This window comes from Lycorma delicatula, chromosome 10 (genome assembly GCF_047948215.1).
Source record: "Lycorma delicatula isolate Av1 chromosome 10, ASM4794821v1, whole genome shotgun sequence".
Classification (NCBI taxonomy): Eukaryota; Metazoa; Arthropoda; class Insecta; order Hemiptera; family Fulgoridae; genus Lycorma; species Lycorma delicatula.
In genome coordinates this window covers 108,230,071-108,248,195 of record NC_134464.1, presented here as the reverse complement: position 1 = coordinate 108,248,195, position 18,125 = coordinate 108,230,071, and the positions used below count along the sequence as shown (strand labels likewise).

Sequence of the window (18,125 nt, the reverse complement as noted above, 5' to 3'; positions counted from 1 at the left end):
TTTACGATTGGTTTCATTCATTAAAAACCATGAGTAAATAGCATTACAATAATCAGAAGAAAAGGATCTTCCGTCGAAACCCTTAATGGCATACATTCAAAAGTCGTATACAGTACTCTATAAAATTATAGGCAATTACATTATTAAATTCCAGTGAATAATAAAATAGTAAAAATAATGATTTTCAACACTTCAAATAATACAGAAAATGTAAAAAGAAAAGTAACATCAAGAACAAATAACATCAGAAAACATTAAGAAAATTAAAATGAAAAAACAGGGAAAGCATTACCCTGCATGCCTCCGAATGATCACTTAGATGATCCACATCAATCAAGAGAAAAGTCTCACCCCGAATATAAATATGCGTCTCCCCAGGTCCAACACTCGAAGTCGCCTTACCATTTTCCATGGTCTAGAAGTTTAACAATCAGATAATTCATATGGTCCTTAAGTCTTTCTGCTTTGATGCGAATGATGGACTTCTTCCCGAACGTACAGCAACTCCAAGTAGTCGTAAATCTCGCTGTTCCGTACAAAACATGAGCCAGTGTTTTACAAAATTGCCATAATTTGCTCTGGAATTACAATATTGCTGGTGTTTTTCGTCGTACCCCATAGTTTATTTCCATAGGTCCAAATCGGCTTCAGAATCACTTTGTACAACGGTAGTTTGTTAGATAGTGATAACTGCGATTATCTGCCTAGTAACCAGTATAGCTCTTTTAATGTGTTGTTCAACTGTTTCATTTTTCCTTCACATGAATCTTCCGTGTTAGATGACGATCCAGGTGAATAGCTAATTACCGCACAATCCCAGCACGCGGGATATAATCTCCATTCAAATGGAATCTTGGACAACCACTTCTTCCCATTGCAAATGTCATATGAGTCGATGTTCATTTTCCATTTGATCAACCAAGTGGTTAGTAGATCAAACCCTGATTGCAACTTAGCCGAGGATTGAGTCGGATCATCATCGACAGCCAGGATCTTTTGTAATTAGCTAACGAAACAACAGTGGTATCGTTCGTAACTGGAAAGACCGCAGTAAAGATAGAATAGAGAATAGGCTCCAACATTGAGTTCTGAGGAACACTCTAGTTGTGTCAAAGAATCCAGACAATTCCTCTTTATATTTAATCTTGGAAAAACTTCCTACCAAGTAGCTACTTAATACTAAGTAGAATGGTTGAGGAAGGCTCACATTTTACTTTGTAAAGTAGACCAGGCAGCTGCACCCTATCAATTGCCTACTGGATATGTCAAAGGCAGCCGAACAATACTTTTTTCTCTTCCAAGCAATTGGTGACAACACGAATAATCCTTTGTCTGTTCAATGATAGAGTGACCACGACGGAATCCAAACTGATAATCAGGAATAGCTTGTTGCTGCTCTATAACAAGCCACAATCTCCGAAGGAATATTCTCTTCGAATATCTTGAACGTAACAGGTAAACGATTTATGAGCCTGTACGAAAACTTCGTGCACTGATTTACCGGCTTAGGAACCATCATTGTTTGCGATATCTTCCATTCCGACAGGTTGTACGGTAAATAAAGAATACCATTAAAAAGTTGAAACACGGCCTTGGATGGAAGCATAAACAGCATTTTCTTGGTAATCAAGACGAAGCTTCTTGGAGTTTCTTCCTTCTCAATCACCTACAATACCTCCCTCGATAAGAAGGTCTTAATCGGAAGACACATAGGAATCGGGCACATAAGAAGTCCAGAATTTCCTCTTTATCGGCATCATTTAGTTTACAAATGTACACCAAATTTTTTTTAAACATCTCAGTTCTTAAGATATGAATCTCTATTTAAAAAATGTAAAAAAAAAACTCAAAAATAAAAAAAAAGACAAACAAAGGTTTTTTTGGTATTATATTCACCGCTCCCGGAGTCGGACCTGCAATTAAGCATAACTCAGCTCCGGAAGGTGTCGTCGCCAACTCAACCTAATCAAGATCCACCCGGGTCTTTGTCGTAACAGTTGCCTGCCTCTAACCGGGTCCCTTGAGAGGTACTCAAGTGGGTCTCGGTCTTAACAGATCGAGGGCGACGGAGTCCTCGTGTCTCATCATCGTCGCCCATCCCGGCAAGCCCGAACGAACGACGACTACACAAAAGGCGGTCCATCACCCCTCGCTAGCTCGTCGTCCCTGCCTTTGTGCTGTAGTATCGTTATATATTTTGACACCAACAAAGGGTTGAAGAGTATTCCGATAACGTGTTTATAAACAGTCTTCTTCTGCTTTTATTTAAGGAAACCACTTCCAAAGTCTTTTTACTACTTCAGGGACGTTCTATATATCACATTAATACGTCGTTCGTTCTGCTATCAGTTCTTATCTATTACCTGAACATATTTTTAGCAATTTAACGATTTACTAAAATACTTGTTCCAATTTTATATTCTTTAATTGGAATTGTTTTCTACTGACCGATTAAAACAAATAGAAATGTTTGACCTAAAGAAAAATCAAACCGTTTGAAATTTCAAAGATATATTTCGTTAAAAAATATTTTAAGTTTGATTATAGTCAGAGTACAGCGTGCGGGGTGCAGGCTGACTGTTGTGTATTCTTGTGGTGAGGAAATCTATTGCTTTCATAAGATGACTACTAAACTAATGAAGCCTGGGACGAAGCGTGGCGACGTCTAGGGCTCGCGAGGTAGCACCCATGCCTAGGGTGTTCTGGTCTACCCACATGCAAGAGCGGGGATCGGAACTACCCTATGATGGTATGGTGAACCCTCAAGGTGTGAGAGGACGGGTCACGTGGGGTAAATATCAGATGTGCGAAACGCACACCTGGTGCTTCGTAGGTTAGGGACGAGTAGCTATCCAGCTGAGGGATGGGCTGGCTATCTAGAAAAGGAAGTATCCTGTTGACGCTAGGAAGACACTGGTGGGATGCCTCTACAGGGGGCTAGACAGGGAGAGCAGGCTGCTGCCACAACACCCTGAGGTGACCGAATGATGATTAATTGTCGGACTGGTTGCTTTAAGGGTATTTAAATCAGAAACAAACAAAAAAATAAAATAAAAAATTTGATTATCTATTTTATATTTATTTGAAAGTTCTTCTAAAACACTTTCTGACGATTAAATTTAGCCCCTGAAATTGATGGGATCCCCTTCTTAATTTTTTCACAGAAACAATTAGCCTACGTTGAAAATTAATTTAGATGAATGGATTTAGTTGTAAAATTGATTATGTAAGAAATTGTTTTATGTGTAATTCTTAAAATGTTAGTAAAACATGAGAAAATTAAGAAAAAATTCCCTACTCGTCTCCTTGTCACCTTTACTTGTACCAGGACTTTACACTTTTCTATTATCATCTGATAGTCAGTCATATAGAATAAAACGTAGAAAAAAATTACCTTAAAACTAATAAAACGGGAAAAGCTGAGACTAACTGTGATAAAAAGTGGGGGGAACTATAGTACACTGTAAATTACCATACCTGTAAATACTATAGTATTACGTGTAAATTACTATTATACAGGTGATTCAGGAGGATAAGGCAATACTTTGACAACTCATTCTAGAGGTTAAAAATAAGAAAAAAGTTCATGTAAACAAAGGTCCGAAAACGCTTCGTTAGCGAGTTATACAGGATGAAAGATATCGCCCGAGTTTCCGGGTAAATTAAGGCTGTTTGAAATTCTTGAAAGGTCAATTAAGGGGGCAAATTTAATTGTTTCTTATGGCTTTTGAACTGGGAAATCGAAAAAATAGGTCACAGAACTCTACCTATCTCTCTTAGTTTCTAAGATATCCCAAGTAAAACTCCAAAAATAGGGTCAAAAACACATTTTTTACGTTTGACGTACAATAACGTTGTTAAATTGGCAATAAATCATACATTTTTTTAAACATAAATTGTAGAGAATTTAATTATAAGAATATTGATGTAAATAATGTGAACAGAAAACAAATAAAATTTTAATCATATTTTTTTTCGAATTGAATAGGTTGTCAAAGTGAATTCCTCGTTAAGTGAATTCCTCACTCCCATTATGTACTGTGTACATCAAACCATATTAAAGGGTTAAGTTATTTCGAATGTCTTTTAACATATCTTAACTATTAATTTTTATAATAGAAACTGATTTTAAAAATATGAATATTAACTTGGCATGCTTGAATAAATGGACCGATATTCAGTTGATATTTTATTCAGTTTGTTTTACATACATATTCACAGAGACAACCTCTCCTCCTGCATCACTCTGTATACAGAGAAAATATTGATTTCAACCAATAATCGAGTAGCAGATAATCTTATAAAACTTAAATAAATGATAATTCTAATTTAGCCCTGCAGTTTAAAAAAAAAATTATGACACTAACATACAAATAATTTCAACAATATGTGTAATCAGATTCTCTTGTTTTTTGTCAGATTTTGTAAAATTTTGTTTTGCATCCGTCCGATGATTATATCATTTCATTTTGCCATTCATTTACTTATTATTAATTTTTTTCGTTTAATTAATGTAAACATTAAAGTTAGCTTTGTTTTATAAATGATTGTTGAATAACGTTGACAAATATCTATTTGAAATGCTTAACATACAAGATAGAAAGCATGCTTCATAGTGATAGCGTAATGTTTGAAATAGAATGCATTCTCATTTTAGTAATAATTAAATAATAATAATAATAACAATTAATACTGGTATTATTAGAGAAATACTAGTATTATTATTTCGTGTTTGTTATTAAATAAATGTCAGAAAGTATAAAGAGAAATGTCATGCGATATGAATTTGGTAAAATATGTATATTTTCATAATAATAAAGAAAGGGGGAAAGACGAAATGGAGTGGACCAACAAATAGCTGTCTGTCTTCCTCATTCACACGCAAAACAAAATTCAATATGACAACCGCGTTAGCTTACACGTACACAACACATGCCCACTTAGAAAGAGAGAGTATTAGGGGAAAGTAAGAGAAAAGGAGACGTGTAGAAACAGTGTATGTGGTAGAATGAAATTCATCATTCTCTTATCAGATCCTTTCATAAGCTTCACTCTCTACAAGAGACCATACTCTTTTCTGTGTGTGTGTGTGGGTGTGTGCGTACGTGCGTATGTTTGTTTCGTATACGCCTTTTGTATAACGTGTGATTTGAGTGATTACAGTTGTTTAACTAACATTTTCCTCTTCTATATATTTTGTTCTGTCACATTTCGCTGCTGTTGTTTTAGTTATTATTATTACTATCATATTTGTGTATATAAATTTACATTTCATTTTTATTAAAACATAAAAAATTCTTTCAAAAATTATAAATTATGTAAAATTTGTGAATGAAAATAAATTTTATGTTTTAATGTTATACTAGAAAAAAGGCGGGCCTTTGGCTTGTCACGAAAATGTTACGTAGTTTTTTTTTTCATTACACTTGATTATGTTAAATGTTTTGCCAATTATAACTAAATAACGTTCACGAATTTAGCGTTTGCAACAAAAGATTTTACAACGAAAAGCATCAATATCCTGAACATTTTTAGCTGTTTCTTGAATTGTGATTTTTTAACAAAGCTCTAACCCCAATTTTTTTCCTTTTTTATCCCCAAAAAGCAAATATAATTTTAGATAGATCGTGTTATTAAGAAGTATAAATCGTTTGTACGCTGCGCGCAGCCGTCCGGCGCATCATCATTGGTCCGCTCTGCACCAGTACCAGCTAAAATAAAAATGTGGGCACATACGAAAAACAAACAAACCCACTCACCATCCTTTTTTTACGGGAAGAGATGAAAAATAATTTTAACCGTTTTATGTTTTTATAACATAAATTTTTGGTTTGGCAATAGTTATACTGAAATTCTTAATATGAGAATTTAGATTTGCATCCTGCAAACACTTTATAATTACAAAATATATTAAATACAGTTTATATTTTAAGTACATTTGAATAATTTATTTATAATTATGTACATATTTAATTAAAAATTATAATTAATTTTATATTCGTATAGCTATTGTTAATATTAATGAAACATTTTCACAAGTATGAACATGTCTACAAATATGGAAATTTACATTTAAATTATTCAAAAAAATATAAATATTAATAAATACAAATTTGGAACGCTAGAGAAAATTTTTTTAAAATTATACATATATAATATTATCAAAGGAAGAATTTATATAACTACACTGCAGAAATTGTATAATTATTAAAAAAAAAAAAAAAAAAAAAAAAATTAATAAATGAGAAGTTTAAATTCCTAGAAGATTTGTTACGTGATCCTGCTGCTGCTATCTGCAATTAATTAAAGTTTTAATTAGAAGATTAAGTACACTGTAACTATAATAATTGGTTTACAATTTCTTGTTGTTTTATTTAATTTTTTAATTTTATAAAGTTTAATTGTTTACTCCGATGTTAAAATTTCTGATTAGAAGTATCCAATTATTTTAATTATTAGTATATTTAAGTAAGAGGCAACAATAAAAAAAGGTCTATTTTTTTTTTTTACTTGATATCGCCACATAATTTGATATCGCCATTGTGCCTGGGATATGATATCAAAATGGAATTTTGTAGCGTATGAAAAGTGCTATGCCTGACGGGGCATATTTTATATTTGTATTGGTATGTATGTATGGTGTGTGTGTGTGTGTGTATGTATATAGAGAGAAAATAATATGTATAGAAAAATATATAGGTGACATTTCAACGGAAGGTGACATTTTCAAAGTTTCTCATTTTGTAGAATAAGAAAAACTAGTCGTAAGTTTGCCAAATTTAATTAAAGTAGGTTAACCCGTACCTGAGAAATAATTTTTTTATTGAAAACCACAAAATAGCGTCCAGAAAGAAAATAAAACAAAATAGGACATATGTCGTTATGAACATTTTTCTCATTCTGGCGTCCTGAATCAGCATCAGCAACTGTTTGAGGACTGAATACGTCCCTGAACACTATATATAGAAACTTAGGTAATTTTTCAGTATGAAACGGACACTTATTTCAATAATCATTACGCGCACAGTCAGAATCACAGACCTAAGCTACAAAAGCAAGTATTATAAAGTATTTTGATGATTCAACAAATACTTAGATAATTTTATTTCACATTTTCGAAAGTAACCTTTGGGGTCAGCCGATCCTCTCTTTTAGTCGTGGAGGAGATTAAATAACATTTGAATACCAGAAAAATAGGTAAATTAGGATATTTTGTCAATAAATTGTAGAATTGTTTTACTTTAGTAATGGAACTTATTGAATTATCAATCAATTTTTTTTATTCCTTCATGTATTTCATATAAATGTATATTTTCGTTTACAAAAACGACAGTATTGGTATAAACCAAGATTTATTATTAATTCAAAATCTCTCTTTCAACAATTAAAATTGTTTACGAATGTTAATTTTGTTTTTCTGTCTAGATATCTAACTGAAAATTCCTCAACTTATCTAAATAAACGTAAATAATCAACCAGATACGCTTTATTTTTGTTTATTTTCCATAAAATTCGAATATTTTATTCATTCGTATTCATCCGTAAGTTTTCAATCCACAATAGAATGTGTGTCATTATTTAATATTTATTTATTGTTACGTAATATTGGGTAATAGTGATATTTCTCAATAATCAGTAACAGTATCATAAATTTATAACTTAAACTGTAAGTAATTGAAATTTTTAAAAAATGTATAGATACTAGGATAATAACAAATATTGACGATAATTTGTTAAATCAGGTTAATGACCATTTGACCGATGACACTTCATAGCTTCAGGAGATTAAATTTATTAATTTTTTTTTTCTAAATCTATAAAACTTTATAACTTAATCTCAAAATCATTTTAAAATTTCTGCATTTTATGGTTATCCATATTCTGTTTTAGTGCATTATCTAGTAACTGTTGGATTTAATATATGTTTACAAGGGATTATGTATATTATCATGTCGTCTAATAGGAATTGTATTATCTAGTGGTACTGCAGTGGTGACAGTAATATCCGTTATGTAGGTATTACCCAGTAAGAGGACCTGCATAAACATTAGTTACCTCAATATATACACAATAAGTACAAGTGAACCGTATTGATATTTGTAGTGCTACAAACGATCCCGTTATTAAACCATCCGATGACTTTGACATTCGTTGCCATATACCAATAGAGAATTGCATATTATAGTATTTTATTATGCAGAATCAAATATCACAATCTACTGTACAACCAAGTAAATTTTGTAGGAGAATAGGATAGAATTTACCATAATATACTATATCAACTACTCTGTGATGCTGCAGGACTCCAATTCAAATCTAGGTGACGTTGTTGTTTCTTCTAACTAAATTTAATATTTATGATTAAAGTTAGATTAATGATATTGAGTCAGAGAGTCTTGGTACTGAATTAGATCAACTTTTAAATTATAGTGTCTACAACTTTACAGATTTTAATCTTTAAAAAACACTTAATTTCTAAAAATTGCCTCTATAAGATTCTTCTGAAGCTTTAAACACAGTATAATGTACCATCTCAATTTTTTTTATCACCCTCTCTTTCTAATCTTTATATAATTTAATTATATCTCCCCGTTTCCCTAACAAAAAAAAGGAAGCTTTCTCAAACAAAAATGAAAATAATTTAACAAAACTAGATAAATGTTATAGTTTTTATAGATCTCATCATGTGATATTTTATTACTAAAATATAGGTGTCAATGAAACGAGAGACAAGATGTATTTTTAAGATGATAATTAGATCTTGGAAAAACTTTTTTAGATTTCATTTCATATCTCTAAACCTTTTTAGATTTCTTTCATATCCCAATGTCGCCGGAGTCCATCTTCCGGACGCAACAGCTCTTCTCAGAGCTAACGCCAAAAAAGTGCTCCTTTTCAGGACCATCACAAGGTTATATATAAATTACGTGCTGTCGAAGCCATTCGGCGACAATTTATATATATATATATATATATATAAATTGTGTGTGTATATATATGCCGTAATTTTGCGCCAGTCACTTTCATAATTGGTCTCTAAAAATAACACGACCCAAAATCTTGGTCAAGTTTGTTAACAGTCAAAATCGCACCAAGGGGGTGGAAATGGGTGGCTTTTTCAAAAAAACAAAATATTGCTATAACGTTTTTATTAAGTAAAATATCGAATTCGTTTAAAGTTTTTACTATTTTTTGGATAAGGGTGTAAAATTTATCTAAGTAAAGTTTTTGATATCACCAACCATTAGCCCAGGGGGTTTCCAAGAAAAAAAAAATCATACCTCCCTTAATAGGCACAGTATCGAATCGGTTTAAAGTGGTTGTTAGTCCTCTAAACATTACCTAAAACTTTTGTCGGTAACAATTTTTGATATGACCAACCCTTACGGCAAGGGTTAACCAAAATGTTGCTAGAATTGTAAGAAGATGGAATTGTCGTATGCTAAATACGTGAAACTTTTTTCACATGCAACCATTGTCATATTGAGTAAATTTGAAGTTTGTCTTAACATAAAGGTGGAAATTTATTTTATTCCTTAATTAGCACCGGTGAAATCTACCGCACCTTCCGGCGTGCCGAAAGAGATTTTTTTTAACTATACCTAACAGCTTTGTGTGTTAATGAATATTTTTTAATATTAATTACTGCTACAAAATTATGAAAACATATATTTTTTACATAATTATTTTTTTTTTAATTTATACACTTACATTTTTTTTGGTATGTACATTTAAATTACTTTTATTTACTTAGTTTGTCTTTGAAGTATTGTATTTTCTCTCTTAACGTGTTGTTTTTTTTTTTTTACTACCATTTACTAAAAACCAATAATATAGCAACTGCACATCAGTTTTTATTTGTATAATTTAACACGTAGATTTCTGGTATTTTTTATCATTGTGTCTTTAGACCTCTATAAGATATTTATTTTCTATCCTATAATTCAGTTTAACTTGTATATTTTTAAATTAGCGTATAATTTATTCGTTACAGAACGAGTGCTTAGAGATTGTGATAGGCCGTTGGAGATATTACAAGAATGGGGACCACGCAGGGATATGCCATGCAGACTTGTATTAAGATACACCGTGTTGCCTTTTTCTTCAGTAAACGGTGAGAGTCTTCAATAATTTTATTTTATATTATTTTTTTTATAATTAATTCATCTTTACGTTATTATGTGGGTATATGTTATGAAAAATTTTAGCATGATTATTTATTTCTCCATTTTTTTCAGTACATATAATTGGTTATACTTTTAATAAAATATTTTTTTATACACTTAAATAATTAAATCAAATATTAGTGTGAATCTTAATGAAGTTTTTTATTATTAATAAGTTGAGTTTACTGTAAATTATAAGTTACAGTCATAATTAAGAATGTAATTCTGAAGGCATTAGACCTTGCCCTCAACTTAATGTGGCAACATCGTTTTAATAATCTTTAAGATTCTCTTTTTTCAAACAATTTTTATACTTTCATGTAATTTTTCTATTTATATTCCCGTTTCTCTATTATTACTACTATTTTTAATTATAATTTATTACAGTGAGTTTTGTGATACGTGATACGAATTAATCAATTTATCAGTTAAGCACAATTTTTATTTTAATGAAACCTTACATAATCTTCGCTGCCGCTTTTTAACTAATAGCTTTCTCTGTTTTTATTTTCTTTCTTATAATCCTGCTTCTTTTTGTTATTATATTTAGTTCATAGTTTACATTTTAAATGTTTAAAGAGAAAATTATAATGAAACTAATTTTCTTCATTAAAAAATCAAAGAGGGTAGTAATTTGAAAAAAATAATTTTTGTTTTTCTTTTTTAATACTTTTATTTATAATCGCATCAACAATTAAAAGTCATTACCGCGACTTCTCAGTGTAATGTAACTGTACCGATAAATTTTCAGTCTTGAACCAACTCAGGACTAGTCCTGAGAATATGGTTAATTGAAACCCAGCCAACAAAGAACACCGGTATTCACGATTTAGTATTCAAATCCCAATAAAAGTAACTACGTTTATTAGGATTTGAACCTGAGAACTTTGACTTCGAAATCAGCTGATTTATGACGACGAGTTTACCACTACACCTACCCGGTGGGTTTTTACTTTAAGTTTTTTTTTATTATAAAATAAAAAATATAAAATGCTTGTGTAACATATTTGTATTAACAGTGATGTCTTTTTTATTATTTTATTTTTAATTATTATTATTATTATTAATAACCGTATATAACAGGTATTAATTATTTTTTTAAGAAGTTATATCTTAGTAATTACAAGTTATTAAAAATATAATGGAGTTATTACTTCCAGCCACAAAATTTCTTGTTAACTTGTAAACTAGTGATTTTGTAATCTAAGTTACAACTTGTAAATTAACTTATAATCTTGTTAATTTGTAATATTTGTAGACTTTATCTTAACGACTTTTGAATGAACCAAAAAACGTTAACTGCGTCGATATGGCAAATTCCTGCTACTTCACGAAAGTAAGCTCTATTTATTAGTTTTTTATTGTTTTTTTGTTTTTCTTTTGAGCTTTGTGAATTGTCTTTTTTTACTTTTGAGGCCACATTGGACCACTTCATTCATCCATATTTCAGTTCCACTTGAATTTCTGTATTAGTCTGGCCTTAAGATTTTTCCAGTATTTCTTCTTCCTATCGGATCGTTGCTTCCTGATCTCGTCTGTGATCTCCATTTTTTATGCCTTTCTAATTTTTGAATCTATTGTTTTGAAGTGCGTAGTTAATTTTAATTTTATCACAGGCGTTCTCAACCCTCAAGCTAATTTCTTTAAGATCTCTTTGGATTTCTTAAATCATATTTTCCACAAGTTTTTTTGTTAATATTCCTTGTGCCAAGTTGTTTAGAATTCGGTTCTCAGACATTTTTAATACGTGGAAAAAATTGGAAATCCTTCGTTTTTTAATTGTACTGAGAATCGGGTCGACTTTTTAGTAAACTGTTTCATTTGTGGTAATTCGTCAGACTTCATCGTTTTGGTAACTTTTATTTAAACAAGTTCTGATAATTCGCCTTTCTGCTTTAAGTAATTGTCCGTTTTACTTTCATTCTTAATCTGAAAAATAGTCTCACAAGCATATAGCGCCATCGGAAGTACTACCGTGTTAACTTTGGATTTTATTGAGAGACATTTTTGATTGTATGTTCGCCAAGTTAGACTTTGTGCTTTTTTAATTTTAGTTATTCTGTTTTACCATGTCTGTTTTTCCTTCAATCTGCAGTGAATGATTTCACTTGAGTATTTAAATTGGTCAACTATTTTTATTTTTTTATCGTTAACTTTGATTTTGCTTATACAGAGGGAATCCATGGCCATTATTTCTGTCTTTTCATAAGAAATTTTCAGGGCAATTCTTTGGGAAATTTTTTGTAGGCTGGTGATTTGTTTTTTAACCTCCTCCATATTTAGTGCTAGTAAGACCAATTTTTTTTTTTGTCTTCAGTCATTTGACTGGTTTGATGCAGCTCTCCAAGATTCCCTATCTACTGCTAGTCGTTTCATTTCAGTATACCCTCTACATCCTACATCCCTATCAATTTGTTTTACATATTCCAAAAGTGGCCTGCCTACACAATTTTTTCCTTCTACCTGTCCTTTAAATATTAAAGCGACTATTCCAGGATGCCTTAGTATGTGGCCTATAAGTCTGTCTCTTCTCTTAACTATATTTTTCCAAATGCTTCTTTCTTCATCTATTTGCCGCAATACCTCTTCATTTGTCACTTTATCCACACATCTGATTTTTAACATTCTCCTATAGCACCACATTTCAAAAGCTTCTAATCTTTTCTTCTCAGATACTCCGATTGTATAGACCAAATCATCAGCAAATCCTAATACATTAGTTTTTATTGAATTTTTACCTGTTCCTATTATTTGTTTTATTTGAGATAAAACTAAATTATATTTTTGTACAAACTTATACGAAATTATAATAATACAAATTACGGTTTTGTTAATTAATTACAAATGTATACATGAAAAAAATTCAAGTAGAATACTTTGACTGGGACCGTATAACGAATCATAAAATAATATCTAAATTGAATCTAAAATATTTTCTGCTGAAATAGATAAATATTCAGTGAATTCTATACATAAATCCTAAGGGATTCTTCACTTGAAAGTAAGCTACATGATTTTTTTAATGAACCATCTGGAAAAAATAATTATTTTTGATTATTCCAAAATTACAGACGTTCTTCTAGTAATGGTGAATAAACATATCGATCCAAATCTCTGTAGGTTATTATTTATTTATTGCTCAATCATGTACATTAAAAAAGATTTCCCTCGACGCTGTAAAACTAGTATCACCAGATATAGCAATTTTACCAGGGAGCGAAAAATAGAGTAATAAACTTCAGGTTTGAATGACGAAACAGCTGCAGTATATAACTCCAAAGGTACTCTCTCATGGGAAAACAAAAAAAATTGAGCTATTTAAATAATTTGTTTTTTTAATTTAAATTTTATTACTTCCTATTTCCATTTTTTTTTTTTTTACAGATTATGTAAAATTTTCTAACTTGTCAATTTAACAATAGTGCCCTTACAAAAAAGATCCATTAAGGTGTTCACCCGAAAAATGTTTTAAAACAATTATATTTATAGTTTTTTTTTTGTCGTCGGTACAAAATGATAAGGTTTTATGTAAGTGTACATTATAATATATTGTATATTAGAATATAAATAAAAATAATAACAAAGTTTTAGCTTCATTAAAGTAATCTTTTTTTTTTTTAATTTTTATTTTCAATCTTTCATAACTTCAAGAATTGTTACATTTTAACGGGGTTATCTTTTGTATAAATGTGTTTAATACACATTGTTCTTGTCTACAAAAGATTTACAGATGCTAATTCGCCATAGCGTTCCCTTAATATTCAAATAAGAACTCAAAGAAAACCTTCATAACCGCATTTAGAATAAAAATAATAGTAAACGAATTTCTTCAGACTCATAGAAACTAAGGTGACATAGACACAGCAGGGGAATAGAATTTTGGTTTTTTTATTTCTCTCTTCGACAGAAAAGAGAGAACAAAAAAAGCATCTAATTAACAAACGGATGCTACATACGAGTAAAAATAATACACTTGCTTCGCAGTCTAAATATAAAATGCAGAAAAAATTGAGGATGAAATATCTGAAAGTAGAAGAAATCAAGAGATAAATTTTAAGAATTAATAAAACAGTATTGCCAAAAAAATATTGCTCTAAGGATAATTACTAATATAGGATTATTAAAAAATGTGCGGGTAAAATTTTGTACATAGTGTAATTTTTTTCACATTTTTTAAATTTATTTAAACATAAATGTGTGTGTGTGTGTGTGTGTGTGTGTGTGTGTGTGTGTGTGTGTGTACACATATATAGATACATGTAAATTGTTCATAAACGTAGATGGGTTCAGCCATTGAGCTGCTACGGTGGAACAAACATATATACGTATAAACCATAAATACATTACACTCCTTTTTGGACAGTCTTGTAAAAAGGAAGTATCCATAATATAAAATAATAATATAATATATCCATATAATAATATAAAATATCCATAAGTGGTACTTAAGATTTGGAAGTTAATGTACACCATTTTAATGTAAGTAAATGTCATTTTTATCCTAACGTCTTTTTAATCATTTTCCAAAAAGATGTGTTAGTCAAATTTTAACGTGACTTTAAAAAGTCATAATTTTGATCATTCAACCTAATTTTTTTTTTTATATTTAGTATTTCATTATCTAAGCCCTATGTATGAAAGGAAATAATTTTTCGTTAAATAACATAAATAACTATTTTGTTCGTTTTTTGACTATAATCTAAATTGTTGTTGAAGAAAATTATTTTTTTTTAAATATAAATATTAGGTCCAATGTTAACTACACTAGATGGATAAGTTTCCTTTATTTTGATAATAAATCATATAGTTAGAAGTAGCAATTTTCCTTGTCTTGATTTTTACTTCCTTGTACGAAGTAAAGGAAGTATTGTGATCGCGAAAAATTTCGGTTTTCAGATTTCAAAGAAAGTATTTATTTTGATCATCCCCGAATCCGTTTTCACTAGTTTCGGCGTGACGTCTTTACGTACGTACGTACATATGTATCTCGCATAACTCAAAAACGATTAGCCGTAGGATGCTGAAATTATGGATTTAGGACTGTTATAACATCAGTTGTGCACCTCCTCTTTTGATTGCAATCGACTAAAACAAAAGTTTCCAAAAAAACCCAAAATCAAAGAAAAACTTGAATTTTGCACTTTTTCATAACTGCAGTAATCAGCCCTCATTGAGAGCTTTTTAACGATATATCATAAGTGGTATTTATTTTCATTGGTTCCAGAGTTAGAGCTAAATAAAATTTTGATTAATGAAATATTTGGATCTTACTAAGCACGTCGGTTCGAATAAGACTTCATCTCCTTTTTTTTTACCTTTTTTTAAATTTAAATATATAAATTTATTAATAATTATTAACCTCTGATTATAAATAAAAATTACGGTGAATAATAATTCAATAATAACAAAAAAGAAAAAAATATCAGTTTTTATGAAATAAAATTTTATATAATTTTCGTTAAAAAAAAATCTGATGTGGATATCACATGACATCCTTGTACGCCTATTAAATTACATATACACTTTTTTTAAAATGAAAAGTACATAAAATTCTATTTCATTTTAACTTTTGATGTTTTGTCATATTTTTTTATTGTTATTATTGAATTATTATTTATTGTAAATTTTTTTTACAATCTGAAGTTAATAATTATTAATAAACCAATATATTTAAATTAAAAAAAGTTAAAAAAAAGGAGATGGAATTAAAAAACGGCTTCCCCTTATAAAAACCAAATATTTCATTAATTAAAATTTCATTTGTCTATAACTCTGGAAATCAGTGAAAGTAAGTACCAGTTATTAATATCGTAGAAAAGCTCTCGATGAAGGCTTATTATAAGAAAAAGTCCAAAATCAAAAATTTTTGGAATTGGGCTTTTTTGAACACTTTTCGTCGATTGCAATCAAAAGGGGAGGTGCACAACTAGATGTTACAACAGTCTCAAAATTTCAACGTACTACGGCTAATCGTTTTTGAGTTATGCTAGATACACACGCACATACGTACGTACGTACAGACGTCACGCCGAAACTAGTCAAAATAGATTCGGGGATGGTCAAAATAGATATTTCCGATGAAATCTGAAAACCGACATATTTTGCGATCACAGTACTCCCTTTATTTTGTAGAAGGAAGTAAGAATGTGTATATGTAATTTAATAGGCGTACAAGGAAGTCATTTGGTGTCCACATGAGATTTTTTTAATCGTTTTCCAATAACATATGTTATTGAAATTTGTGTGATTAAAAAATCATAATTTTGATCGTTCAACCTAATTTTCTTTTAATTACTTAGCATTTCATTATCGAAGCCCTATATATATATATATATATATATATATATATATATATAAAGAAAATAATTTTTCGTTATATAAAATAAATAACTCTTTTGTTCGTTTTTTGACCATAATCTATATTGTTATTGAAAAAAAAGATTTTTTTTAAATTTAAATATTAAGGAATTGTTACACCAAAATTAACTGCACTAGATGGATAATTTTCCTTTATTTTAATAATAAATTTTATAGTTGGTTAAAATGTAGATAGGATTTTCTCTTTGTCCTGATTTTTAATTTATTATAAATTTTATTCATGAAGTAATAAAAACAATAGGTATGTTTTTATATACATATTTTTTTTCATTAAGTTAAATTATGGAAATTTTCTTTTAAGGGTATGCTCTGCCTTTCTCGAACAGTGAAGTTAAGCAACATTGAGCGTGATAAGTAAGTATAAGGGTAACTGTTGATTTATATTGCATGTTTATATCCTCTGATAATTTGGCATCAGCAGGCGTTTATGATGCCAAAGGGGGTGGTACAGAATGATCTTTAAAACATTTTTTAAAATCCCTACCACTAAGGTTAGGTAATACATCATTGCCTGATTTTTTAAAAAAAAATTAACATATAATTTCAAACTTTTTATATATATAGCCAATATACCTTTTTACTAAAGTTGTTTTAAAAATATTAATTTTTGACCCAAATAACAAAAATTGAATTTTAAGTAGCTAAACATCATAGGTAAAACTTTTTGTGTGGATGTATGCAGATGAAGGTTTGAAAGAGAGAAGGAAATCCTTTCCATATCCTCTGTCGTCTCCTGTTTTGAGAAATAACTGAAAAAGTTTCGTACTATCGATTTCTTATAAAGCGAATTTTTGAGAAAGTGACTGTACCTAATCCACTTCTTTTACTTTCCTAAGTACAGTCAAAATGAATTTACTTTTTTTATACACATCAGTGTATGTCATCTATTCTATTTTAGTACGTTTACCAACTTTTTTTATTTAAATCGCATAAGATTATTTTTTTTTACTGTTCTGTTTCTTTCTGTGCAAAATTTGAAATTTTTAAGCATTACGTAAGCGTAAACACAAAATGATTGTTGATATTTGCTGTGTTATCCATGTAAATTAAATCGACTACTAGAGTAACGTAGTCGAATAAATCAAATAAGTTATTACCATGTTCTAAAAAAATCACAGTTTCTATATTTTTGACTCTAAGAATTATACTGATGCTAAAAGTCTGTTTTTCTCTATTACTAATAAAGATTAACCAAAAAATGGTAAAAAAAGGTTTTTTTATTAATAGGTACAAGGAAGTCACCATGTGACTTCCTTGTACGCCTATTAAATTACATATACACATTTTTTTGAAAAACAAACCAACATACTTGGCGTTTATAGACCTGAAAAAGGCATTCGATTTAGACTGGAATAAAATGTTCAGCATTTTAAAAAAATTAGGGTTCAAATACAGAGATAGAAGAACAATTGCTAACATGTACAGGAACCAAACAGCAACATTAGCAATTGAAGAAAATAAGAAAGAAGGCGTAATAAGAAAGGGAGTCCGACAAGGATGTTCCCTATCTCCGTTACTTTTTAATCATTACATGGAACTAGCAGTTAATGATGTTAAAAAACAATTTAGATTCGGAGTAAC

The 18,125-nt window shown here is 29.7% G+C and overlaps 1 protein-coding gene across 2 annotated transcripts in view; it reads left to right on the top strand.

Annotated features, from left to right (window-relative positions):
* The window catches only part of ASPP (Ankyrin-repeat, SH3-domain, and Proline-rich-region containing Protein), a 1,120,014-nt gene that overhangs the window by 179,833 nt on the left and 922,056 nt on the right, over positions 1-18,125 (top strand). For both annotated transcript variants that reach the window (XM_075377013.1, XM_075377010.1), the window contains exon 3: positions 9,995-10,114. In XM_075377013.1, the coding sequence (XP_075233128.1) occupies positions 9,995-10,114 (120 nt within the window). The remainder of the gene's footprint in view (positions 1-9,994; positions 10,115-18,125) is intronic.